The sequence below is a fragment of the Siniperca chuatsi genome, linkage group LG7 (genome assembly GCF_020085105.1).
Source record: "Siniperca chuatsi isolate FFG_IHB_CAS linkage group LG7, ASM2008510v1, whole genome shotgun sequence".
Taxonomy (NCBI): domain Eukaryota; kingdom Metazoa; phylum Chordata; class Actinopteri; order Centrarchiformes; family Sinipercidae; genus Siniperca; species Siniperca chuatsi.
The window spans coordinates 13295244-13321947 of NC_058048.1; the positions used below are offsets into that span (position 1 = coordinate 13295244).

The window sequence follows — 26704 nt, forward strand, 5'->3', positions numbered from 1 at the left end:
GCGTCAAACAAAAGAAATCAGTGACCACATGGCTAGACAAAAAAAAAAGGAAATTCAAAATGGCAGCTAGGCCATGTTTGAGTAGAGTGTGGCTCTATTAAAGGTCAAATTGGAGTTGATGTGTGAGCTGTGTAGGATAAATGGTGCCAGGCTAAAAGAGAGTTAATTAGCATGCAAAGACTGTCTGTGTGAAGTATAACATTAACTAACATCAACTTAGCATGTGGCTACCAAAAGACCTAACAGTGAAAAAACATCACAACAATAAAACTCAATGAACACATCAGTACATGTACATCATTAAAACTAAACATTCCTGTGCTTAGCCAAGTACACTCCTCCTGCATTGAGGGGTTACCTTGATGTGTTATAAGTACAACATGACTGCTTACACATGGGTGAAGGTTGCGCAAGAACAAGGACTTGAAAGTGGAGCTCTCTTCTAAGCCTGGTGCATTCTTGCTCTGGGAGTATACATGCCTCAAACATTTGTAATAGTCTCTGGGATGTTCACGATGAGAATGTTTAATTTGGGGGGCTGCAACCATTGAGGCGATCTCATCAGCAGTAAAAAAGAATCCTTCTGTTAGTGCTTGACGGAGCTCTCTGTAGTCATTTCTGACTCTGGCAGGTTGAGACTGAATAAACAGCTTTAGAGCTGGTCTTCCACACAAGTTTAACTGTCTCCCTTTGGGTTGTATGGGGCAAGTCAATTAGATGGTGATCTAATTCACTAAAATAGTCATCATCATTCTTGTAGACGTGTGGCTCACGTGCTACACTTCAGGGGCTGAATAGCTCGGAAATGTTCTAGTCCCCCTTTTTGAAGGATGCGCACTGATGAATGTGTCTTGCATTAGTGGCTGAAAAGAACATGGGGCAGAATATCTACTAGAGGATAAACTACATATTTCCTCACTGTCTGTTTCAGAGAGATGGGAAGACAGGACTGTCTCTGAGTGGAGGCTGAGGTACTGACTTCATTTCCAAGGACGCTGTTCCTATCTGCTTAGCGGAGAGGGAGTTAGCCTGCCACTAATGGAGGAGTGTGAATCGGAAGTAACCTGAATCACATTGGCTGAACATCTATGGTAGGGAAGGATGTTCTGAACTAATCCCTAACAATTTCTCCTTGTGTGAAAAGATAGCTGACTCTGCTGAGTGCAGGTCTTCTAAGTAGAGCATGGCTTTCTTATTAGCCATCTGAACTTTGTGGAGGAGACAAGCATTTTGCGCTTTAAGGGACTCTATCTGCATTTCTAAGGCTGCTTTGCTCTGAAAGGCAAGGCTGGTTTGCCTGTGGAAGTTCGGAAGCAAACATGTCAACAAGGGGCCTATGGATGCAGTCTGCACATCACACTGAGGAACAAGTTTATTTCTTTGATGCACTCACTGAAATTCAACCTGCTGATGAATTTAGGGTAGCCAGGCTTTAGGCTCTGGGCTCTCCATTGTTGAGTCGAGAATGGAGGGTGAAATTAAGTTGGTCGTTTAGTACAACGAAGCAATGTGGTTGGCTATGGTGTTGCGTTGGCAGACGCCTTGTAGTGTAGTTTAGGCACTGGCCTAACCTACCAATATGGCCTACACTATGGGGGGTAGCTTTCTGTGCAAGAGGGGTAGATATGGCATCATCTAATTCTGGATGGCCCTCCTTTGTTCACAGAACAAAAGAGCATGCGGTCTCACACAAATGAACGCATTCATCGGTGGAGTCCCAACACAGTGCATATGTAGGCCTGGATTTGTACTGAACGAAACAGCTTGAGCCAGCAACAGACTGAGCTTACAACTGAAGTGAAGACAGTCAGTCACAGTGTAAGGTCGCCAGATCGATCCCCAGACAGCCAAGATAAATTTGGGTGGGGAAAGTGAAAGAAAGCCAGGCCCTTAACTCCCAACTGCTCCAGTGGCCTTTCAGATCAGACTGTAGTTGTATTGGGCAGCTTCCAGGTGTGAATATGTGTGACTGCGAACAGGACTTTCTGAGAAAGTGAACTGGCTTTAAGCGATACTTCCTTGGTTAAATAAACTACATAATCAGTGGACTGACTTTGTAGTTTGAGTCTTTGAATCTACTTGGAATCTACTTGAAATGAACTGAATGATTTGTGAAAGTGATTTGTAATTTCCAGAAAAAGGAAGGATCCTAGAAATTAGTGAGTCTATTTTAGACTCAAACTTCTTGAATTCATATTCCAAGCAGCATTTTCTTTTTCCACTTCAGGGGATCACCAACACCCTGCACATGTTGCTTGAAGTGTATGTGTCACTTAAGTTTGTGCAAATACCAGCAGAGGTGGCATTTATCTGAACCTCAGTGGCGCCCTGCTGCTGCTTCTCTTTGGCTTAATCATTTTTGGGCATTTTCACAGTGGTCTAGAAACATCACAGTCTTCACATTCACAGTAAAACCACAAGCATATTTTGACTTTTCATACCAGCTGTGAGGCTGTATAACCCTCTTTATTTCCTAGGATTGCTGTGTCAGTCCCCAGTGACACTCGACTCCCTGCAGAGAGAAATGTTCCCCAAACATGTGAGTGACCGGATTGGATCACTGGATTTCTTTGTGGAAATGTGACCTAAACTTTGTATTTCCTCTTTTATGTTTTACTGGAAGTCAGTTGAGATGAAGTGAATATAGCCAACTGTCACATGTATTAGATTTTAAATCTTCTGGCCTCTATTGTCTCTGCTCCCTAGTTTCTTTCAACTGTGGGATCATGGAGAAGGACTTTGTCATCTGATTGAGATCCCTCCTGGGCGCCTTCCTTTGGAGGTTTTCAAGGCACGTCCGACTGGTAGGAGACCCCAGGGTAGACCCAGAACACACTGGAGAGATTATATATCTCATCTGGCTTGGGGATGCCTCTGGATCCAATACCCCAGGAGGAGCTGGAAAACATTGCTGGGGAGAGGGAAGTCTGGACTACCTTGCTTAGCCTGCTGCCACTACGACCCGACCCCGGATAAGTTGCAGAAAATGGATCGATGTTTTAGTGCAGGTTTTTACAGCATTTTAGTCTTGTTTATCCTATTGCTTTTAGTGTTGGTTATTTTAGGATTTATTTGACATAGTATAGGGTTTTAATTCTGTCGGTGGTGGCCTCCAGTCACTGGTGTGGTTGGTGTGCTCAGAGTCCACTCACTTTTGTTAGTGATATGGTTTGTGGTGGGTTTTATCTGAAGTGTGGATTTTGGTTTGTGTTATCTTTTTCACAGGTAGAATACTGCCGGTTTGGCTTCCCAGTCGTGGTACGACTGTCTGAAACTGAAAGATTAACCTCAAGTGTCATTTATTTTCTTTACACCTTGTTCTTCAGAGAGGGCTACATCCTATCCTGTTTTTTTTTTTAAATTAGCCATGCTAGTGGCTAACTCAATGTTCGTCTGTCTGTCGGTTGGTCCACCACTTTGTCCAGAAATATCTCAACAATTTTTGTACAGATATTAATAATTAGCAAATGTTAGCATGCTAATATGCTAAACTAAGATGGTGAACATGGTAATCATTATACCTGCTAAACATCAGCATAGTGTTAGCATTGTCATTGTGAGCATGTTAGCATCCTGACATTAGCATTTAGCTCAAAGCACCACTGTGCCTAAGTACAGCCTCACAGGGTTGCTAGCATGGCTGAAGACTTGGCTTCAGTGTCAGTTCTTCATAACTACACAGCCGTATAAAATGTATCTTCATGTCCATAATTTAAGTGAATGAAACATTTCACTGTGGACTTGTTATAGTTTAATGAATAGGGAATACATGTATAAAGATTTTGTTTGGATGTTTATAGACATATCTGTATACCTCTGGCAAACAAAGCACTATACATTCTGACAGTTTTCCTAAACTCCTAATCCTCACCATCTTTGACTGGAAGTCAGGACCTCACTGAAGATCGTTTTAAAGAGGGAAAAGTACCCTGTAATGCCCACACAGCTGGCGTACTGTCAGTGTCAGTGTTTTTCCCAAAATCTTGTTGCCAGACCTACCTCACAGTCCTCAGGCTTTGCCATGTACTTTTTTGTGCCTCATACCCTTCTACATAAAAATGAAGCGAACTGTGCTGCAAAAAAACAAACAGGTGTGGATTTTCCCCCCCATCTAAGACTAAAAATATATTTTATTAGCAAAGTAATGAAGCAATTTGTTTTCTGTCCAGAGTTATATAAAGATGTTCTGGTGTATATTGGTTTATATAATTTAGAAAGATGGCATGTGTGTTAACCTGCACTGCAGCAAAATGTTGCTATGGAATGACAGAGCCAATTTAATTTAAATGTATAACCGCTTGATGCTGTTAATGTCACTTTGAGTTGAAGTCAACCAAGTTAGATTAAAGTAAAAGTTCAATTTCATATTCATATCAAAACAAAATTTTCCCTGACTAAAATTTCAACAGCCAAGATGACCTACAAATGTCTTTAAGTAATGCATTCAATGTCTTTTACACCTTATTTTGTTTTATCTACCACATATATGATGACTTAAATAATCCAGATCGATCTCTTGTCTGTTTTTCTCCCTCATCTGCATGTCCTTGTCTCTTTCTCCCTCCTTGTGTGTCCGTTCCTTTCTCCTATCTTTGCTATATAAAGAAAAGTTTACTTGACTTGGTTTTGATAATTCATTTATTTAATCAATTTTTGTTAAGTGATTAAAAAAAGTTTGACAGTTAGTAAAATAAACATTACATGTATGTAATTACGTGTTTGAGGGGCCTCATAGGACATAAATCAACAAACATACCAGTGAAACCACACTCAACTCTATTATTTATTACAAAAAGAATGCCACGCCCTGATATTTTACGCATAAAGTTTTAACTCCTATAGTTTCACTAATGTTTGTGAAAGTTTGAGTTATAGCCTTGACGCCCTCTTATACACATGCAGTCCACACATTTATATTACATAACATTTCATTTACAAACATTTAACAATTTAAGTCCTTTATGTTTTTGAGCAAAATACAGTAAAATATGTTATAATCTTTGCATACATTTGAAAATAGCAGGAAGCACTTTCCATGAAATCTTTCACATCCGCTTTTGGATTTTTAGAAAACAAAATCTTCATATTTCTGCATAATATTCAGACCAGCAAATCTTTCTTCCTCCTTTCCTCACAACAACATCATTAATAATAATAATAAAAATAATAATAATAAAGCATATGTTTATTCCTTTATGTTCTTTCTGCATATGTGGTTTGGTCGTTTTCTGGTAAAATGCTGCCAGCGGTGCTCAGGCGGAAAGGCCATGGATTCTGTACGGCAGCAGGCTGGTCATCGGGGCGAAGGGAGGCAAGTTGGTTGTCTGAGGAGTCGATGATGAAGGAAAACTCTGTGAGGCAGCGGTCCCTTCTGCTGGAGGGAAATACATCGAGGCCCCCTGGATGAGCAGGACAGGACAAACGAAAGAGAGAAAAGAGAGGCCGGAAACAAAGAAAGAAGTCTTTTCTTTTGAGTGTACTAAACACTGCAATTTGTGATTATTCAGAACAAATGTGAAGAGTAATCTCACAATAGCTTCCAATATTGTGTCCTCTGTACCTTTTTGAAAAGCAAAGTTAAAACTGAGTCCTTGTGTTGTCAATAATCAAACAAATAGATGAATGGTAAAATTTATTTGGTATAATCTAACTTTGATTAGTTTGATTTAAAAAATCCTAACTCAAGATCCACTTACAACCTTTTCACAAGATTTCAAAAACATCTCACCATTTTGTCAAATCTCTGTTTTAGAGCAATAATAAACTTTCACACTCTACCTTTGATTAGTTTCTATTGATGTGAATTCCAGTAAAGAGCCTTCTTGAGGATTATAAAAACGAGTTTATTGTTCTAACAAAAATACAGCATTCCTGGTCCTAAACATACACAGACTGAAATGCTACAACTGAATAGGTTGATCAAATGTGGGTGGTCAAGTGTGGACACCTATACAGTCTTTTTCCACAATTTCTGTTTGTGGAAATATGCTGATTGTTTACTGAATTAAAGGCACCGTGAGGTAGAAAATTCCTGAAATTCATATGTAAAACTGCCAAATCACTGTTAAATCATCTGTTGAATAACTCAAAAGGGTCATTGCAACCTTTATGCACTCTTTGGCATGAGAACTGTCGCATCGTAAAGATTAGAAGAGCTTGGGGTGTATGAATTTCTTGAGATATGCTTTTGGGTAACTGGTTCTGGCTTGTTTTGTAGACAAGATAGCCAAGGAGAGCTGTAAACACCCCTCTTTATGGGCTTGTTCTCATAACAGCTTGGGGGTATATCTAGGGGCTGGAGTCTGCTTCCTGGTACCAGTACTGAAATGAATACATTCAGCGGAGACTGACCAGAGAGTGTTTCTTTATTCAGATTTCATTTAAACAGACACAAACAAAAAGGTTTTACGTCCACTCATTTTTTCTTCTTCATTGTGTGTGTTGCATGCATTTCCTACTCCATGAAACATTTATAAAATGTATTTTTCAAGTTGTAATCCTTAAGATTCAGTTCTGGTTGATTTTGCAACACTCGTGGTTACCGTGGTAACAGCTACTGTGGTTAAATACTATAGCAAACACTCCTTGAGCAGCTACTTTGTCAGAAATACAACAGAAGAGCAACTGGTGTGTCTGTTTACAGCGCAACCAAACAAACACGTTGTTTTAATACAGAATTCAGTCAATAATATTACTACCGCGATCTAATTTATGCTGCAGTGAGTGGTTTTCATTGTGTTTCCTATTGCTTCACAATAAATGCCTTTGTTTTGCCAGTTGAATGCTTTTAATGTGAAGCAGCAGCAGTATGAAATGTTGGGTAAGCATTAGCAGTAACTTAATACAGCTCTGATATGGCATCGGGAGAATGAACAGTAAACGGTGAGGCCGATAATCAATTAGATAAAATTACAAACAGTAATGCTGGATTACACACTGCATGGTTTATATTATTTGTAACTATAATTACTGAAAAGGTATTATTATTTTGATTTCAGGAACCTTTCTGAAATACTAGAATAAACAGACCAAACATTTCTATAGCTAAACTAAATTGGCTTTAGTTTTCATCAACTAAATATAATGAAATTACTAAAATGTGGCTAAACTACTAAATTTCTGTATTAAAACGCCAAAACTACCGCTGATGAGAACTTTTACTTTGAAAATAAGTACCACAATTTAAAGGGTACAAACCACTTGTTTCCTAAATTCATGATATCATGTATCCCATCAAGTCTTGTTTCACTTTTTATTTATTTAACCAACTCACTAGTGTCTATTAAATGGTTTTGAAAATCTTGAAGATCTTTTCACTTTTTACATAGGTATTAAGTTTTTGTGACCCTGTAAAGTTTGTAACAAGGAAAATCCATAAAAGGCTCATGGGGAGCATTCAAGCCCTGTTCTGAATTAAAATGTACAGAGAAATCAGTAGGATACTTCCTGGATATACATGGTTTTCATCAATCAACAGCGACAATGCTCTGAAGGATGTTTAATGGGTGGATGTAGGGTGGAGATGAGGAGGTTTGTGTCGGTTGCGTGACTGTAAGATAGTTAGTCTCGGAGGTGAAGACAGAGAAGAGAGAGTGATCAAAAATGAGGAGAAACTAGATACACATATATGTTTGTAATGGTATCTTTTGCTGGTGTGTGTGTGTGTGTTGACCGCATACTGACTGGGTGGAGCTGGTGAACTGTGTGTGTGTTGGCATCCATCAGCAGAGGAGCTGTAGGGGAAGATGCCGTGCTCTCAGAAGGCTCAGGAGGGTTCCTACTCTTCTGACACAAGCAAAGAGAAACATACACACACAGACACAATATTATTATAAGTGCGATGTGCTCTGACATAAAATGTGCACACATGAAAAAAATAAAACAGTTACATTCAGATTGTTAAGATGGTCCAAATGATAAATTTTAAGCTAGGAACACACTCTGATTGTTTTGGCCACGATCATGGAAAGTCTTATTTAGATTTCAAATGTCTCACCTCCCAAATGAGCATCAGGACAGTTGGACCCATCACAATGAAAACACGTCTTATTTTATTATATTATAGATTTATGACTGGAATCTGAGCAAATCCAAATGTGATCCTATGGTTTGGATAACTGAAAACTGAACGGAGACGACTTTAATCTGCTAAATTAGTTCAGTCAGAGACACTTGAAACTGGCTATATACAACATGTATTATAGTTAGATTTGGCAGAAAAGGCGCTGCTCTTTAAGGGAGATCTCAAAAGAATCTGAGCAGCAACAAGGATTCTGCTGCAAGAAATAATCCCTCCTTAATAAACATGCACATGAAAAAAGTTTGTTAAAAAACATCCATAGCTATTACTTATTAAGAGCTGAACAGTCATAAACTCAGTTAATCTGCTTCATCGGGACTGTGGGGGTGTGGTCTGATCAGTGATAGCCTTGCAACATAAGCAAACCCCACAACTGTTTGATTTTTATTACATTTTAATTCAAATGTTGCTAAATCCTGATTGCTGGACAGAAGTATTTAACCTATCACCTTTTTCCAACTGAGAACCGCCCACTTCAAACCAGTGAAAAGAAATAACCAAAGGTTCTTCCAACTTTGGCAGAATTTTGTCTTCATGAAGGACTTCATCGCTCATAGTGTTTTCAGGGCCTTTAAATCAACAAAACCAAAAATGTAGCCAACAAAGCAAACTTTGTTGGCATGAGTGTAACAGCACAGTAACAGTAAGACGTGTCAGGTTATAATGGAAGCGCTAATGGAATACGATTACGAGTACATTACTAGTCAGCTTGTAGCCAAACAGCTGATGAAGAGTCGATGAGACTTCGGAGGCCAATCAGCTAATGCACGCACAACTTCAGTGCTCTGTCTGAACTAACGCTAAGCTCCATCTGTTAAATGTGTGATGATGCTGTATCTTTTCACATCTACACATTATTCTGCATCCCAGCTACTTTAGCTCGGGTTCACCTACATCACTAAAAAAATCAAGCTGTGATGTAAAAACACAGCAAACAACAGTAACTCAAATTAAGGGAGTTGTTTCAATTTTTCAATATTATTAGGTACACTTATCACTCGGTGCATGCCGTTAGTGACGGGCAGTCTTATTAGGTCATTTTTCATGATGCAGCACACATTCTTCCCTGCAAAAACATGTTTTGGTCTCCATTTGGGTGGTCTGTCTGCAGAACTGTTGGAGGCTTCAAATCTATAAATTTTAGAAACTGTTAGTTTCCCTGTCTATAATGTAATATACTGCAGCCACATAGGGAAACAAACATATAAAACATCTACAAAACAATTAATGTAAACATATTTATATGACAACTAATCATCTCATAGGTATGTAGCAAATATTGGATGGACAATTCCAGAGGGACTCACAGGAGACTCAGCAATTGACTGATTGACAGTATTGAATCTTATTAAATTTAAAAACATGAGGAGGAAAATCTATATACATTCCTCCAGTGAAAACACAGACTAACAACTGATTTAAAGATAACTGAAAGAACAAAGACAGTTCAGGGTGTCTAATCACTAAATTGTTGCAGATAATGTTATTTACAGTGGTGGTTGGTTCTGGCAGCATGGCTATGTGATCTGTTGGCCACAGAGTTTAGGCTCACTCGGGCCAAATCAGCTCGACCTCTGGCAGCATAAAGCTCAATGAACTCTCCATAGACCACAAAAACGCTGAATCTTTGGTGTTTTAAGTAGGCACTGTTGGTGGAAGCAGTTTACAATGCCCATCTAGGACAGGCCACACCCGTCAGTGGCAATAGCACCATATAGAGGGGTGTAAACATTGTAGTCAGACTGTGTTGAGCTGGGGAGGTTGATGTTGATATCGGTTTGGTTTCAGTGATAGACTGTATATAAAGATGGATGACATGACAGCTCCCCAAAAGTGAAGCCAAAACATCTAAAACATCGCCCCGTGGTGGCTGGCTGCAGTATAGGTCATAAACCCCGCCCCCCCATGTTAGCGGATGGGACATGAACCAAACTTAAAACTCAAAGTACATGTCAAATAAATTTTTCCCAAAGATGGTTTCTGTCATTTTAGGTAGTTCTTAGCACGCTGATGTATGTTCAAGTGTTCATTTTTCTGATAAGTTTGGTTCTAATTAGTTATTTGATGCTATAAAACGGGGTTTCACGTCATGATTGACAGCTGAGGCCGGCTTGCGATTGATTTGGCCAGGTGTATGGGCGGGACCTCGATACCGCGGCTCCAACCCCCATCACTACTGTACAGACTGTGGCTCCAAATGATGTCACCAGCGCAAGATGGCAGCTCCCGTATCGGGATATTTTGGCTTCATTTTTGTACAGCGGGAGGAGGCAGAGATGCGTCATCCATCTTTATATACAGTCTATAGCGCCAGCCAGACTGGCTCCTTTCTCATACGAATCAAACACAAAATGTTTTTCTTGAAGCATTTGGTCTATAAAATGTCTCAAAAGTTAGTGAAAAATGACAATGACATTTTCCCAGAGTCTTCATATAGTTGTTTTGTTAGTCCAAGAGTCCAAAACCCAAAGATATTCAATTTACTAACATCGAAGGGTAAGAAAACCAGCAAGTGGAAACTTTTGTTGACACTAGTTTTTGTTCCCGTAATGAACACTATAATCTCCGTTTAAACAGAAAAAACCACAGTAACATGATGAGGACGCATTTCAACATAAGAAAAATTGAGAAGATTGTATCAGATGGTTCTTCAAGCAGAGTTTGGTGGGAAATGTGTCTTTGACTTAGTGTCTCTGGTGGTTTTACAAGCGGAAGCTGCAGGAGGAGGAGTGAAGGAATGCTTTTGATTCACCTCTCTGAAAAATTGGGGCATAGCATGCAGAGACAGTCCTGGTTAACCCTGCTGATAACAACTATCAGTTTATGCTCTTACTGCATCACGGTGGAGAAGAGTGAGGAAAGACAGAGTTCTGGCTGCAGCAGCAGCAGCAGGAGGGAAAAAACTGACCTCATGCACTACAAGCACATGATCTGATCTCGATATGCATTTCTTATTCTGCAGGCTGGAATGAGAGGGTGACGATCATGCTTAGAAGCAAACTTTTAGAAAAAATACAACGGGGAAAAAAACCTACGATAGTGGTGTGTCATTGCATTATGCACTTTTATTGTGTTCTTACAGTTTTCTGTTTTTCTTGCTGCAAAATGAATGCTGCGACCAAGAGACATAAGGGAGAGTTCATTACGCAGGCAAACCGCAAAACTAAAGCGTTGTTGCAACAAAACAGCATTTAGACAGATTAGGAACCATCTCTGGTCGCACACTTTGTGTTCTCATCGGATCATTATTTAACCAAGCCCAAACATTGCTACCGCTTAGTGGTCAATTGTAGCTATTTAATACTCTTTACATCTGACATCAGTTCCAAGTATACATGTTGTATTGACAAGGCTTTTCCAGTAGTTAGATTCAATTTGATAACATACAAGGATACGATCAAAGAATGCGAGACCACACAGTCCATTTGAGGGAAAGAAAATTGCATAATTTATGTCATTTGGTGTTTTGAATTACCACCCAACTCGATAACATCTATGTGAAACTGAGCTTGAATTACATTCAGTTTGCCTCAGTTTCATCATTTCCCCAAGGGGGATGAATAAAGTTTCTATCTATCTATTACTTTTCTGCAGCTACGAGCTAGGCTGTTTTGTTCAGAGATTAAGCTGACACTTGTTAAATATACAGTGAAATAGCCTGGATCCTACTGCTGCCAAATATGTAATTTATAAGTCTACTAAATTGCTGACCATGCTAAGATATGCAGAGCTAGAAGTGGTTTGAGTAGTTGTTTTTAGTTTTTATGGATGAATAAAGTTGAGTTTCTGTTAAGGGTTTTGCTGTAAACCCGATTATTTAAAGTAATATCTCAGACATTAAGTTCTTTGCCTTTAAAAGCTGTACAGAATAAAGGTCTTGTTGCCGTGTAATCATCTCTGAAATCTTCGTAATGAACTCCAGGCCTCTCCTGAACCCACTGCCTCGCTTGTTGATTCACTGTAATTCTCATCAGCTGATCATGGTGGGATGATACTAACTCACAGGTCTGGAGACTTACATTATAAAAATCTGTGAACAATGAATCCCACATTGTGCCTTCGTTTTGGTCAATTGTGGACGGCACATGGACACAGTTTTCTGGACATCCCCACACTTCCTTGTTGCTTTCTTATCCATTTGTCCATATACAGCGTGTGCATGCTGAACAACAAGAACTGTCATGGCAGACTTTGTGCAGGTCTCCTTTGTGGTACAGTTGGCCATAGGCGCCTGAGGAATGGTGCAAGTGGACGAAATGCATCCCCATTATTCAATTAGGGGGAGAAAAGTTATGGTTTCGCTACCCCACTTTGTCTTTTAAAAAATAGACTTATCATCATACAGTCCCCACAATCAAGTGATTATATTTAAGCAGCCTATATCAATGAGTGTTTTACTATTTTCAGCAACTGACAAAATAAGTACTTAAAAAAATCTTTGGATCACCCTTTGAGTTGGTTCAGTCGAACCTGTCGCTGATCGTTTGCCACAGCATGCACTATGTTGCAGAAATGCCGAACGGATTTGCGATCGGATAGGATTCTGCTGTGGAGATGGGACGTTCGCGAAGGAGCCAAATCAGTCAGTTCTTTGTGTGTAACGCGGCGATTAATATTTTGCATTAGCCCTGTTGATTTTATTATTTGGGATGTAGTGGCGGGTAAATGCACATAAACGCAAATGCAACAAAGGGTTTACTCAAATTTTTATGAGTTTACCATTACCCAACATTGGGTAGTTTAGCCAGCGGACATAGTTTACCCACCTTTTATTTTACCACTACATCCCCTCTGTGACTTTTTCCAATTACTGTTACTTTCCCAAACCTCTATTAGAGCACGCACCCCCTGTCCAGCATGTTCTCCATCCAACCCTGCTTCACCACAACTGACTCTAATGGGATTTTATGAGCCATGCAGTTACATTCAGCAAAGTGACACACAATCTCATAATGTGTCATTAGTATTCCAAGTTTGCTCCCCCATTTCAAAACGTTACCAGACACCCATGCAGCTGGCTGGATATGACCTGCCATTGACTTTATGGCTGTCATTTCAATATCATCTGCAGTCTCCTTAATAAAAACTGACGAACCTGTTGCAACCTGATGCCTTAACCTTGTGCAGAGGTCAATCTGACTGAAAATTGATCTGCGAAATAGTGTGAGCAACCAGCATCCAGGGAATGTGAATGAGAAATCAGTTCCACACAAACTGATTTCTCATTCAGGAAGTATTAATTGTTGGCTTTTCTTATTTGTAGTTATTATTATTATTATTGTAACTGCAAAGTGAAAGACAACAAGCATAGGAGAATAGGAAGGATGCTGCATAGACTAAATGTTATAGAAACACAGCTCATCTTTAACCTGTGCAATAAATACTGTATGTAAGCTAGCTTTACCAGCTTGTGCTTACATCCCTGCCCACACAATCCCGCCCGCTTTTATGCTTTTCGCCACATTGTGTAAGAGAATAGGCCGTTGCCAATTCTGGCGAGACATCAGCGTAAAGCTGCATTCAGACTAACTGCAAAGTGAAAATTAAAGGGGGCACGAATGCATACATAGTCAGTGGAAGTCGCAAACGTATGTGAACACAGTTTCAGTCTTGGTGACATAAATTTAGGCAATGACACTTCTGCTCAAGCTTGTTCTGTAGTTCTTCTGCCTCCTAGAGGCCAAAAATCCATGAGTGCAGCTTTAAACTCAAAAATCATGTAAAAGCAATTTTTGAAATTATTGTTAATAGTTTTTAATTTTTTAAATAAAATAAGTTTAAAATAAAAAAAACCCTTTACATTTATACAGATAAAATCCCTTTTAGCCTCAGAGCCTCTGAGTGCTGTCTTTTGCACGTTTCACTGAGTTACTTACTTTAAATTGAGCTTAAACGTTTCAAATGTACCATGTCTACACAATATATGGACCTTTATAAATACGTGTCCGAGTCTGTGTGTCTTACCAAGTCCTTGATGCTGCCCAGCACTGCTGTGGTAAGGATGCCTGTGAAGAAGGCCACGAGGTTCAGGCCGGTGAGGGTCCAAATTAAAATGTACAGAGTGAAAACTTCCTCACAGCTTCGTACTCCAACAAACTCATAGTAGTTGCTGAGGTAACCTCCGCTGCAGAACACAACAACAGCTCTGTTTATTACCGATGATGTTTAAATTGTTAGACAAGAAAATGACAAGACAAAGCCCAAAGAGTTTGGTGACAATTCAGAAATGGTAATTAGCAGATAATGGGTGTGAGTTTGCTTAAATTGTGACAACATGGCAGTGGTAACAATACACTGAGATAATATCGTAGGATAATGATGAATTGTCTCACTTGGCGCAGTCATACAGGTCGCAGCAGTAGCAGGTCCCACTTCGTACTGCCATGCTACAAGACTCATTTAGATTCCAACACGACACCTGAAAAAGGAAACGCAAGTTCAAAATGTAGGCAAACACAGACACAACACAACTGTAGCTGAAATAAAAAAACCAAAGACTTAACTTTCTAAGAGAAAATGGGGTTATATCTGACATAAGTTCAAATTTAGCTGGACCTGACCAAGCTTGCCTTACTTGTAATTCAGATTATGATAACTTGTCCGAATTACTCTCAGGACAATATTTTCCTTGTATACATCAGTTTATAATTTTTACTCACAGAGGTGAAGAAATTCTCATAGATGTAGCCGCTGCCACTGCTGTAATACTGACATCGCCCTGCTTTCAGTGGACGTGTGTCCTGGCAAAAGGTAATATATGAAGAAATATCATCCATTTGGTTTCATTTCAAACATCAATCATTCTTTATTCAACAGAAACAAAACAAAAAAAACGAAATAAACTGACATTTATTACACAAGATAATCCAGATGGCCGTGTGTTCAGAGTGACTAAAACACATTTGAATTGAGTAAACAGTGTTGCGTTTGGAGTCTGTTTGTGATCAATTTCCAAAACGCACTCAGTCCACTTTGAGCAAAACATTGTTTATGACTCTTTTAAATTGGTAAAATAAGGTTCACTTCTCTGGAAATGGTTCCTGTGGTAAAATTCACAGCACTCATGGGTGTTGTTTTGATTTTTGGTTTGTTGACAACATTTTGAAATATTTTATGAAATACAACAGACTTTGTCAGACTTTGACAGGGAGAGAACGATAAAGTCCTGGACTTAACCTCCATCATTGTCCCTGAATCGATGTATGTTGTTTGATTTGGACCAACATTGATGTAATATATGAGTTATCCACTTTTTGTGTTGAATAATGATTGTTCTTCTTTTGTGGGAAGCGTTGTGCTGTTGTCTAGTTGATGATGTTATTGATGTTATGTTATCTGTATTACATCTTCGTGTTATGGGACCCCCCCTTAAAAATATAAAATAATTTAAATAATAAAATATATTATAATATGGCATAGAAAGGAATGCAGACATGTGGAAAAGAGGATATGCAATCCTTGTCTGGTTCTGAATAAAGTTGATTTGTGCATTAACCTGTTGGATATCATAATTTACTACACTGTGAACAGACTCGGTGCAAGAATCAAGAAGATACCTTTAACACACTAAGGCATGATGACAGTAACTACAGTAACTTTGAGAATTTATTCTTACTGGGAGGCCTTTATAACTCTTCTATGTACTGTAAACACAACCGTGCTTTAATTAAACTTGACATCATTTCATGTTTCAAAGGAGAACACTGGTGCAATTTATAGTCAAGCAATAAAAGACTAGTTTCCTGAAACATTTTGCTACACTGCATATATTTATAACTTTCAACTTTCATCATTAAAAAAGAACCACACACACATTATGGTATTTTGTTGAAAGTACAAAAGGTTCAAGATGGCAGTGTGAAAGAGCAGTCCTGACAACACGATAAAATCAGTGAAGGAATCCAGAACCATCCTGAACCTTTTGTACTTTCAACAAAACGTCATATTTTCAACCACTACGCTCTGTATGGTTAAAGTGGCAGCATGTGTTCTAAAGAAAACAAACATTATGTTGTCAAACCTTATTTGAAATTAACAGCCATCCCAACCTGAAAGAATTTCATAGTTTGGTCCAAAAAGATAAACACAGAGATCTTCAACACAAAACAGGCAGACTTGTATAACGTGTGGTATTTACAGTATTTTGACCATTTCAACAAGTTTGCATGAAAATGGAGGCCATGTCACCTTGATGGGATGTTACTGTGCATTGTGTTGAGGGTTGACCCAAGAAGAACCCACCAATCAGAAGAAGCAAGAAGCAACTCCTGGCACCCGTGCAAATGTCAGTAATCTCTTCCAATTGGTAAGCCAGTACGTATCAAAGGACAAGCTAAATAGAATACATATCATTTAATAGAAACATTATTACCTATACAAATCAGGGAAAGTTGCTAATATTAAAAAATGTATGGAATAGTTTGAAATTTTGGGAAAAACACTTTCTTGCTGAGAGTTAGATAAGATTGATAACACTCTCATGTCTATGCGCTAACTCTAAAGCTACAGGCAGCAGGCAGTTAGCTTAGCTTAGCATAATGAGTTGCTTTGTTTAATCTGTATTAAAAAAGAAGTATAAAAAACACAAATTGTGGTTTTACAGGTGGTTCTGTGCCAAATAGTTTCTTGGAGTGTCCACTGGTTGCCTGGCAACCTCAAGGTGACTACAAAATGTTGAACTATTTCTTTAAAAAGACAGTGAAGTCGGCCCAGTGTTGCCAAAAAGCTAAAAGAAGGAAAATCAATTAAAACTCATAATAATCACAATAGTCAGAGGTTACAAATATCAAAAAGAAGCAATACATCTTATATAAAGGTTAAAGGGATTGTTAACTGTGTTCAAATGATCAGCAGTGTGCTATTTAGTTTCTTCACAGTCATGTGTTTTTGCTCTTACTTTAATAAGACTTAAGGCTGAACAAGAACTTAATTGTACTCAAAAATGTTTACAATTTAAAATGTAGAAAATTCCAATCATATTTAGTAACTCTGTCTGAAGTCATCCAAGTTATCAGATGTCTGGATACATAAAGCCAAAGACAACTGGACGTCCTTCAGTAGTTCTACACTGATGGTCCCTCTTGGTCCGGTCCAGTTTTTTCCTCACGTTGTGCTTTCACGGCTGGTAATTTACGTGGTCAGAAAACAAAAAACAAAGCTGGCGGATGTTATAAAGACTGAGCTATAATTTGTAGGAACTCTTTTCATGGCCAAAATTGGGTCAATATTGCCAATAGAGTGATGTTTGCACACACTGCGGGCCAAGAGGCTGTCTAGGTGGATCATCAACCAGCACAGTGGTTTATTATTTCTTCACGGTCTACTATTACTGTTTTCTTTCATCATCCAGTACAATCACCTCTAGTGTTACAGTATACACATGCAAGTGCAGGTAACTCACCATGTTTAAGACAATACAGATGCCATCAATCAACAGGCACACAAAAGAGGTGATGATCCCAAAGCTGAGGAATATGATCGCAGCCGTCAGCTGGAGGACGAACAAAGAAAAAAGGTAAAATTACAGAATTTCTATATAAAATCGTAAAAAAAAAAGAAAAAAAGATCACATTTGATTTAAATGGGAGCCGTTTGACAAGAATGCAGATTATGGCTGAGAAAAGTTTTTTTTTTTCTTTCCAACACATAGAGGTTTTACTTGCCAGTCTTGTATCTAAACGCAGCAGTGACTGTTTTGAAACCACACTTGAATTGAATTCGTCTGACAGGTGTGAAGCTATTTGGTTTCTTCACAAAGCAGTTTGCTCAAAAAACACAGCTTTAGTTTTTCCCACAGCATTCATTAACTCTTTAACTGAAGAGAATATTGTCTTAAAAGGGACAGTTTACCCCAAAATCAAAAACACATATTCTTCCTTACCGGAGTTGCCAAGTCTTAGAGATATTGGCCGTAGAGATGTCCGCATTTTGAATATAATGGGACTATATTGCACTTGGCATGTGGTGCTCAAAGCACCAAAAACATACTTTTGAAAAACTCAACAGCAATGTCTCTTTCCAGAAATCACGACCCGGTTACTCAGGATAATCCACAGACCTTGTTTCATGTAAGAACTATCGGTGGAAAGAAAATAGTTCCTACATGAAACTGCTCACAACAAATCTGTTACTTCTAGCTAATGTAATTTTATTACGGTACCTCTTTAAATTGTTTTCACTCTGTAAATGTGTGAAGCACACCTCTGATCATTCTTAGAGTAGCAGCTGTGTTATTTTACAAAGGGTGAAATAACACTGGTTATTATCAGCTTAATGACAATCTTAGCTGCTGAAAAGACATTTAAAATGATTGTAACATGTCACCTGTGCGTAATGGTTCATGCGTCTTATGAAGCACAGTGTCCTGGCTGTGTTTACATCATCCTCAGAATCTGTAACTGATCTCCATAATATTAATAACAAATTATCAGAGTTAGAGGCTGATGTTACTCTAAATTATTCTATAAACTACATCTTAATCCTGACCTTTAAAATGAAGCCTGGAAGTGTGAGTGACTGCCATAGAATTTAACCAAACATGGCTATAATGTTAAACATTTAGTCAAATGAACTCAGGAATACTATTTCTTTCCAGAGAGGTATTAGCTTTCAGTGAATTTATGAGGTAACATTAATATTGCTGCTCTACAGGAACAATGTGTAGTTATGTTTGAAATATATATTACTTGTAATCCTGTTCTGAATTTATTTTATGTAGCCTACTTTATGTGGGCCTATATATTTTTTATTTTATGTAACGGATAATGATTTACACACTGTTACCTACAACACAGTCAATCAGTGTTTATTTTTCCCATCAAAAATAATAAATATTAGTGTTGAGTTTTGAGTTTCATGCATTTTTCTGTTCCTTGACACTTAATGTAATGTACTGCACTACGTGGCCACGCCCTCACCCCCAACCCCCCTGTCCCGAATTTCACCCATTGGGCACGATCCTCAAAGTCTCCAGTCTGCAGAGATACAAACTTGGGTCACCCTAGTGTGATACCTGTCCATTTTTTTGTATTTGAGAAACAGTACATTCATTTAATCAAACTGAATTACTGATTGTTTGCAAAGCCCCCCTGAGTTACTGTTGCTACGCCTGTAAAGCTCGGATCATCCCTATGTTCCCAGGTCTAGCCTTGTGTTGAGTTTTGAGCATGTGTGTCTCTTTATATAAACTAACATTGTAAGAGATTAGTAAGGGTTATCTTCACAGTTTGCAAAAAGAACAAAGGGAGATAGACGTTTTAAATGCAGTTTGAATGGTAAAACTCTGTTCAGATATCAATGTCTAAAGTCAAGAAAAATGTCTTGCCCACAAATTTGAGGGAGTAGGTTTCAAGTATAGTAGAGATTCACATTAATAGGCTATAAGCTGTAGGTGGGTGATTTCAACATACTGACCCAGGGAAACATACAGTGAACATTTGACTTAGGGAAAAAACATTGCTGAGAACATAAAACCCTTTGAAAGGTCTTGTTAATATGTCATATTGAGGGGATATTGAGCTGAGGAACATATGACCCTGGGAACATAGATACGCTCCAGTAAAGCTGATCTGTTCTGGTGCAGCAAACATGGCATTTACAATGATACACAGGCAGATTTACCCCTCAAAGTAATTTTTGAAACAATAGTTCCTTGACTTCAGACAGAGATAGACAAAAGCAGTCTTCTCTTTTTGAGCCGGGGACCATCGATTTTGGCAGCTGAAATGCCAACTGACGCTGGCAAATTTGATCAGCCGAATTTAGCTAACATTACCTCTCAGAGTTGATTGAAAACACTGTGTGTGCCTGACTATTTAATGCTTCAGGCTGACTCATGTTAAAACAAGAACCCTTTAAAAGTTTTAGAAATCTGACCTTGATGGCTATATACATGATATTGTGCTAAAGGATTGAGGCTAAAGATGTCAGAGGCAAAAGGTCAGCATCCTCACCAGTTGATGATCCATGTAGAAGACATGGAAATAGAGAAACAGCATTGCTATCATATTGCAGTGTAGTTATTCCAGTATTATAAGTATGATAAGGAAATGTGATGTTATCTGGTAATATTGGCTGGGGTTGCTGGAGTGTAAAAGATCCGCCAGCCCTCTGGATAAAATCCCAACTAGGTTTCTATTGGAAGTTATGGATTGTATTGCGCCCCTTTTACAAAGTATTTTTAACAGCTCGCTGTCTACTGGCTGCATCCATGATTTCTTTAAAACAGCTTGTGTCCAGTCAGTCCTAAAAAAACCTGGGCTTGATCCCACCCTCCTGGATAACTATCGCCCAATCTCCAAATTGCCTTTTATTTAGAAGATTCTCGAAAAACTTGTATCTAAGCAGCTTCTTGCTGCTGTGGAAAACAATAATACCTTTGAAAAGTTCCAATCTGGCTTTCGTCAACACCACTGAGACAGCCCTTCTCAAAGTCTTTAATGACCTTTTAATGAATGCAGACGCAGGCATGTGTTCAATTCTTGTGGTGCTGGACTTAAGTGCTGCCTTTGACACAATTGATCATGGCATTCTTTTAGATAGATTGAGGCACTGGGTGGGCATATCTGGCACTGCACTAGACTTCTCATCTTATCTGTCCAATAGGAAATTCTGTGTCAGCATTAATAACTTCATGTCATCCTTTTCCCATATCAAGTATGGTGTGCCTCAAGGTTCAATTCTGGGACCAATATTGTTCTCCTTATACATGCTTCCTTTGGGTGATGTCATCTGCAGACATGGAATTTCTTTTCATTGTTATGCGGATGACACACAGTTGTACCTCCCTGTCAAGCCCATTGACCTTAGTACGCTGAGTTCTCTGCAGGACTGCCTGTCTGACATAAAAAATTGGATGTCGATAAATTTTCTTCAGCTCAACTCAAATAAAACTGAAATCCTTGTTATTGGGCCCCAACACATCACTAAACAAATACTGCCATCTACTGGTAACCTGTCACAACACATCAACCATGTTGCAAGAAATCTTGGTGTCCTGTTTGATAGCAATTTATGTTTTGAGCAACATATCACTAAGCTTGTCCAATCATGTTTTTATCACCTCAGAAACATAAAAAAAAATCGGAAAAATCCGATCAATTTTAAATCTTAGTGATGCAGAAACTGTTGTACATGCTTTTATCTCTTCACACCTTGATTATTGTAACAGCCTGTTCACTTGTCTTAATCAAAAAACTTTGACACGACTGCAGACTGTACAGAACTCAGCTGCTAGGCTGTTAACCAGGACCAAGAGGTACGACCACATCACACCTGTTTTAGCCTCTTTACAATGGCTCCCTGTTTGTTTTAGGATTGATTTTAAGATCTTGTTGATTACTTTTAAGGCTCTTCATGGCCTGGCTCCAGACTATATTTTAGACATTGTAATCCCTTATGAACCTTCATGTAGTTTGAGATCTTCGGGCAAGGGTCTCCTGTCTGTTGCTGAGTCCAGGATGAAAACTAAGGGGGACAGAGCTTTTGCTATCAGGGCCCCGAGGCTCTGGAACAACTTGCCCGAAGAAATTAGGTTGTCTGAGTCAGTGTCTTCGTTTAAGTCTCTTCTCAAAACACATTTTTATCTGAAAGCATATCCTGATTTTACCTGAACTGGCAGTTTATTTTATTGCTTTTGTGTATTTTATTTCTTTATATTTCACTGTGATATTTTATTTCTCCTATTGTGAAGCACTTTGTACTTTGTTTTGATAAGTGCTTTATAAATAAAGTTGTATTATTATTATTATAAACCTCTCCAAATCCAATAAAGAGCAGGACATAGCTACTAATGCGCTAATAAGCTAGTTAGTCCGACATGCTAACGATGGCTACTTACATTAGAACACACAAACACACTGTTTAATCCATTCCTTACACCTTAACCTTAACTTGTGTTTTTGATTTTGGAAAGGCTAACAAAAAAGACACAACCCTCCAAACTCTTTAAATGCCGAGTACGCTCTCACTACAGCCCCATGCACACGGTTTCAACATGTGGGCTGTGTCCAAAATCACACCCTATTTACAATATAGTGCACCACATTTACTGTCCGCCATTTTATTTGAGTGTGTCCGAATTCTGAGTGTGAAATTTGAACACTATATTGTGCCCTCAAAAATTCTACAATGGTAATGATACTTCGAAAAAAGTAGTGTCTGTGGTATGTATGCTAATTTCTGATAACAATCCCACTGCTTTGCATTTTATAGATGCGAAAATTACAGTTGTGTGACTTTACATCTGTCAGTGATGACGCAAAATGGTGATGATTAAGTGTAATAGTGTCTATCATGTAGAGAGTAGTGAATGAGTGAACGAGGGAGTGATTTCAAACATGGCTGTGCAAATCCAACGCTTGACAGACGACCTGCCATGCCTAGTTACGGTTGCTAAGCTATGATTGGACAGTTACTGTTTGAGGAGGGGTAGTGAACAGTCAATTGCGACTCTACCTGCTGTGTTACTGTTGGTCCTCTAACTGCCAACCAGGATTAATACTGTGGTCTCCCACAAAAGTCCGGACATTTTAAAAGTGAATGCTGAGATATAAGATGAGATTTGAGACCAGGATAACAAAGGGGAATTGCATCTTCCTCTTTGATGCAATTTAAAAGTCCCCGGAGTCACAGTGGGTGGCCACAAGATGTCTGCTACGTGTTGCAGAGTAGCACTGCTGGTCACCGTGTTGACATACTGCATCTCTGTCTTGGCCAAAATACACCGACCCGCCAAGGTCGGGGCTGGGTGTGTGCACAGGGGAAACATGAGAGAAAATGTAGGTGCGTGAGTGTGTATGTGTGTGTCAAATGAAGAGAGACAGGGAGAGCAGGAGAATATACCAGCTGTTTGCGGTTTTCTTCCAGGCGGAGTCCCAGAAGTCCCAGGAACGATCCAAGGGTCAGCTGCAGAGAACATAATGAACACAATAAGTGTTGTGTAAAATATGCAAAATATGGTTAATTTTCACAAGAACTTTGTTATGATTTATTTCTCTTCCAGTGAAAGAACTCAGCAAAATGAAGAATGACTTAACAGCTATGAAAAGAGCTCTTGTCGTACAATTTTAAAAGCTATATGTTTTATGTTACTGTTGCAAAATGTGGTCAAAAGATATCAAATGAATCATGACTCAGTGACCGCATGGACCAAATTTCAACACATATAAATCCAGAAACTGATTTTGGTAGATATAATTTAGGAAAGATTTGACACAACTACACTTCCAGAAGAGATTATGTTCTTCCAGCTTCAAAATCGGAAGAAAACTTGAATGTAAGCCGAGCGCCTGTCTAATCACTGCAGGAAGTGCTCATGTGGAAGTCTGACTGAAGCACTGAACTGTCAATCGTCCCTTTCGCAGCCTACCTAAAATTATTTCTGTCTCAAGCAAAAGGCCTATTGGAGGACTACAATGAGCCAATCAAAACATTTGGCTGGAGCTGCGAAACGGAAGGATTGTAGCTTCATAATGGATATCACATACTCGAGGATGTTTTGATAGCTTATGTTTTTTAAAAAACCCAGCTGATTTCCTGGTAGCTGCAAACTTTTAACACAACATTTCCGAGTTTTTGTTTTTTAATCATATCAATCTGTCATCTCACCGCGTAGCTCACTGAATAAATCATGACGGGGAATTACCAAGGGACAAATAAACAACTTACAATCACTCCAGAGGTGTAGCCAGTAACATTCAGGCTCTCTGTTCGGGTCGTTGAGTAGACCCCCAGCACCACCAGCAGCAGGGACAGACTGAGCATGCCCAGTACCAGCCACAGCGATCTCCTGACCCTCACCATCATCTCTGCAACCGACAGAAGAGAGAGAACAGTCGTGTTATATGTTGTATGGCACAATGCAGCACAAATAAAACACAATAAACTAGACTAAATGCTTTCCATCTGTGAGCCTCTTGGCAGCTGCATATTTCTAGTTGAATTTCAAGGTCAATTAATAATAATTTAATTTAACTTAATTTGATTCTAAAATCAATTATCCAAACCCTATGTCTCCATATTGCCAAGTTAAATTGTCAGGAATGTTTATAACTGAGTATATTGAAGCAAAGTAGTGGAATTAGTTCGATTGTGCCTGTATATTCAGTGTAACTAACAAACAAACCTTCTCATCTGTAAACAAACAAACAAACTTCAGCTTTTAAATTACACCAACAAGAAAATGTTCCCTATCAAAAAGAAAATTAAAAGATCAGAGCTAGAGAGGAATAATCATTTAGACTCTACTTAGGTACAAATAGTTGTGGACTACAATAAATTATTGTATTCATTACATACCCTTCAAGAAGGCAGCTGCTGGCAAACATAAAAAAATATTTATCCAGTTTTAAATATATTTGACAACGAATAAAACGTCTGTCAAAACTGCAGTATTTTTTCACCCATCTTCTACATTTCCTTTCTTGCTTTAATTAATGACAGCATTCATTATTCCTTGTGTGTGTCTTTTTCAAATGTGCATCTAAGTTTTAATAACACATTTACTTTAAAGTGTAAACCGAGAAAAATATCTTCGATTCCATTTTTATTTGTTGTGTTGTTGTTCACCAAAGCTCATGTTTACAGCTGGAAATAATGCAACCCTAAAACTTGTGCAGTAATCCTCGTAATAGCATGAGGAAAAACATCAAAGTATACTGCTCAGATATTCTAGTAATACTGTAAAAGATGAAATGCCATAAAGTACAATATCATCACTATTTACTCAATATTGAATATCAAAGTCAATAGTTATATTAAAGGGTCGACCCAGATCTGACCCTTTAACACACACATGCAGTCCTCTGATTATTAGTTTCTATAACAAAAATACACACTGAAGTAAAAATAGAACAAACTTCTGTAAGTCTGTCCTCTGTACTGTAACTGTAAGCCTATCATGAATAAGCTCAATAGGCTATGACACCATCATGGCTAAACGTTTTACTGTGAAATTATTCAGCACATTCAGAGAGGCAGACATAAATAAAAATCACACAAATAATGTCAGACTAACCGAAATAAAAGTGTGTGCCTCACATCATAAAATACACCTGTTTGTATGCACTGTAAAATGAGAAAAAGGCTACAATCACCTGTCGAACTGCTTAAACGTGTGTTAGTTTAAAAATAGTTTTATACAATGAAAATCAGTTTCGATGTCAACTGCAAGTGCGTGTGAAATGAGCTATACCAGCTAAAAACACAATTATAGAGGCTACAATATTCGCCTAATGAGGAGGGATTAGTCTCTCTCTGAAAAGAAATACAATTTAAATGCAATACGGTCAACAGGCTGAGTCCCGAAGTATAACATATATTTACAACAGCTGTCCTTGCCGCTGTCTCATGTACCCGATAGGCGCATCAGTGCACCATCACCATCTCCGCTCCCAGTACATTACCTGTTGCTCGGCTCTTTGGCACTGGTTTGCCCCGGCCTGTCGCTACCTGGATCCTTGCAGTCATGACAGAGCCACTCCTTTACACTGCAGTACAGATTTCTCTCTGACAGCTTGTAAATCTGGGACCAGATCAGGTTTCAGCTCAACCTTCTCTCAAAGCTTTGTGAGACCCGAATATCAGAGGAATCTGCTGCTTTGGTGCAGGTCTACTTCAGCGCTGCGTACAGAGTGCGTAATGCTCCGGCCTCTGCTGCATTCAAGGACGGTCGGAAACGTGCGTGTCTACTTCTGTCAAAACACTCACTCTGACAATTAAGGATAGGCCTATAGGCTACAATAGCAAGCGTTCTTTTCAAATAATTAACATTTGATCATGTAAAAGTTGTAAATCAAGCAACACCACCACTGTGTTGCGCATGTTATGTGAGATGTGCTGTTTGTGAACTCATCATCACCTGTGCAAAACAGATGTTCATCAGTTGGAGTTCACCTGTAGCTATGCATGGCCAGATTGACTTCCTATGGGGGACAGGGAGCTAAAATTTGCTTCTGGGCCCCTCTTAACCCCATGTTCCTCCCACTCTCTATGAAACAAATGATCCAAATCTCTTTGTGCCCATGTGTGCTGTGCGGAAAGTTAATTAAACACATTGATTTGGGAATATACAACATGTACGCACAGAAGTGAAATAATGAAGATCCTAAACTAGAGTTTAGAGGTTCCAGGGCCTCGAGATTTGGTGCTAAAGTAGCAGCAATATTAAAGGCCCTTATGAAAGGCCTAGATGATTGTGTTTTCTGGTGCATATTCCCAAACATATTTTCAGTTATATTGGCACAAGGTGACCCAAAGTAAGCATTTTGGGCCCCTGGAGATGTGGTGCCTCAGGACATTTGCATTGTCTGTATTGCCCAGTTGGTAATCAAGCCTTGTCTGTATGAATAAAGGATATGCACCAGGCAGCTAAAATGATACTGACAAATTCTTGCACAACATTGTGTGATGACTAGTTAGCCAGTTAATTGGAGAAAGCCTGAGTGATCAGAACAAAAACCTTTTTTCCTTCTTCTGCTATTTGCTGTACAATTTATTTTAAATGTTAATATTATTTGAAAGTATATGGAAGTACATATAATGTTATAACTGATGTTTTTCTTTTGGTTTTGTTTATGTGCTACATGCATGCATGTTAGATTTTTTTTGGCCAAATGTTTGGCATGA

The 26704-nt window shown here is 38.8% G+C and overlaps 1 protein-coding gene across 2 annotated transcripts; it reads right to left on the reverse strand.

Moving 5' to 3' along the window:
* Positions 1–4626: 4626 nt before the first annotated feature.
* LOC122879360 (transmembrane protein 255B) lies at positions 4627–25729 on the reverse strand. Of its 2 annotated transcripts, none has more exons than XM_044203370.1 (9): positions 25483–25729; positions 23747–23886; positions 22922–22984; positions 17481–17570; positions 14740–14820; positions 14413–14498; positions 14045–14204; positions 7684–7782; positions 4627–5399 (listed from the first exon to the last, which is right to left on the reverse strand). In XM_044203370.1, the coding sequence occupies exons 1-9, from the start codon at positions 25544–25546 to the stop codon at positions 5253–5255; spliced, it is 930 nt and encodes a 309-aa protein (XP_044059305.1). In that variant the 5' UTR covers positions 25547–25729; the 3' UTR covers positions 4627–5252. The 2 variants fall into 2 exon arrangements, with proteins under 2 accessions (XP_044059305.1, XP_044059303.1); XM_044203368.1 differs by having other exon boundaries at positions 7684–7785.
* Positions 25730–26704: the final 975 nt, after the last annotated feature.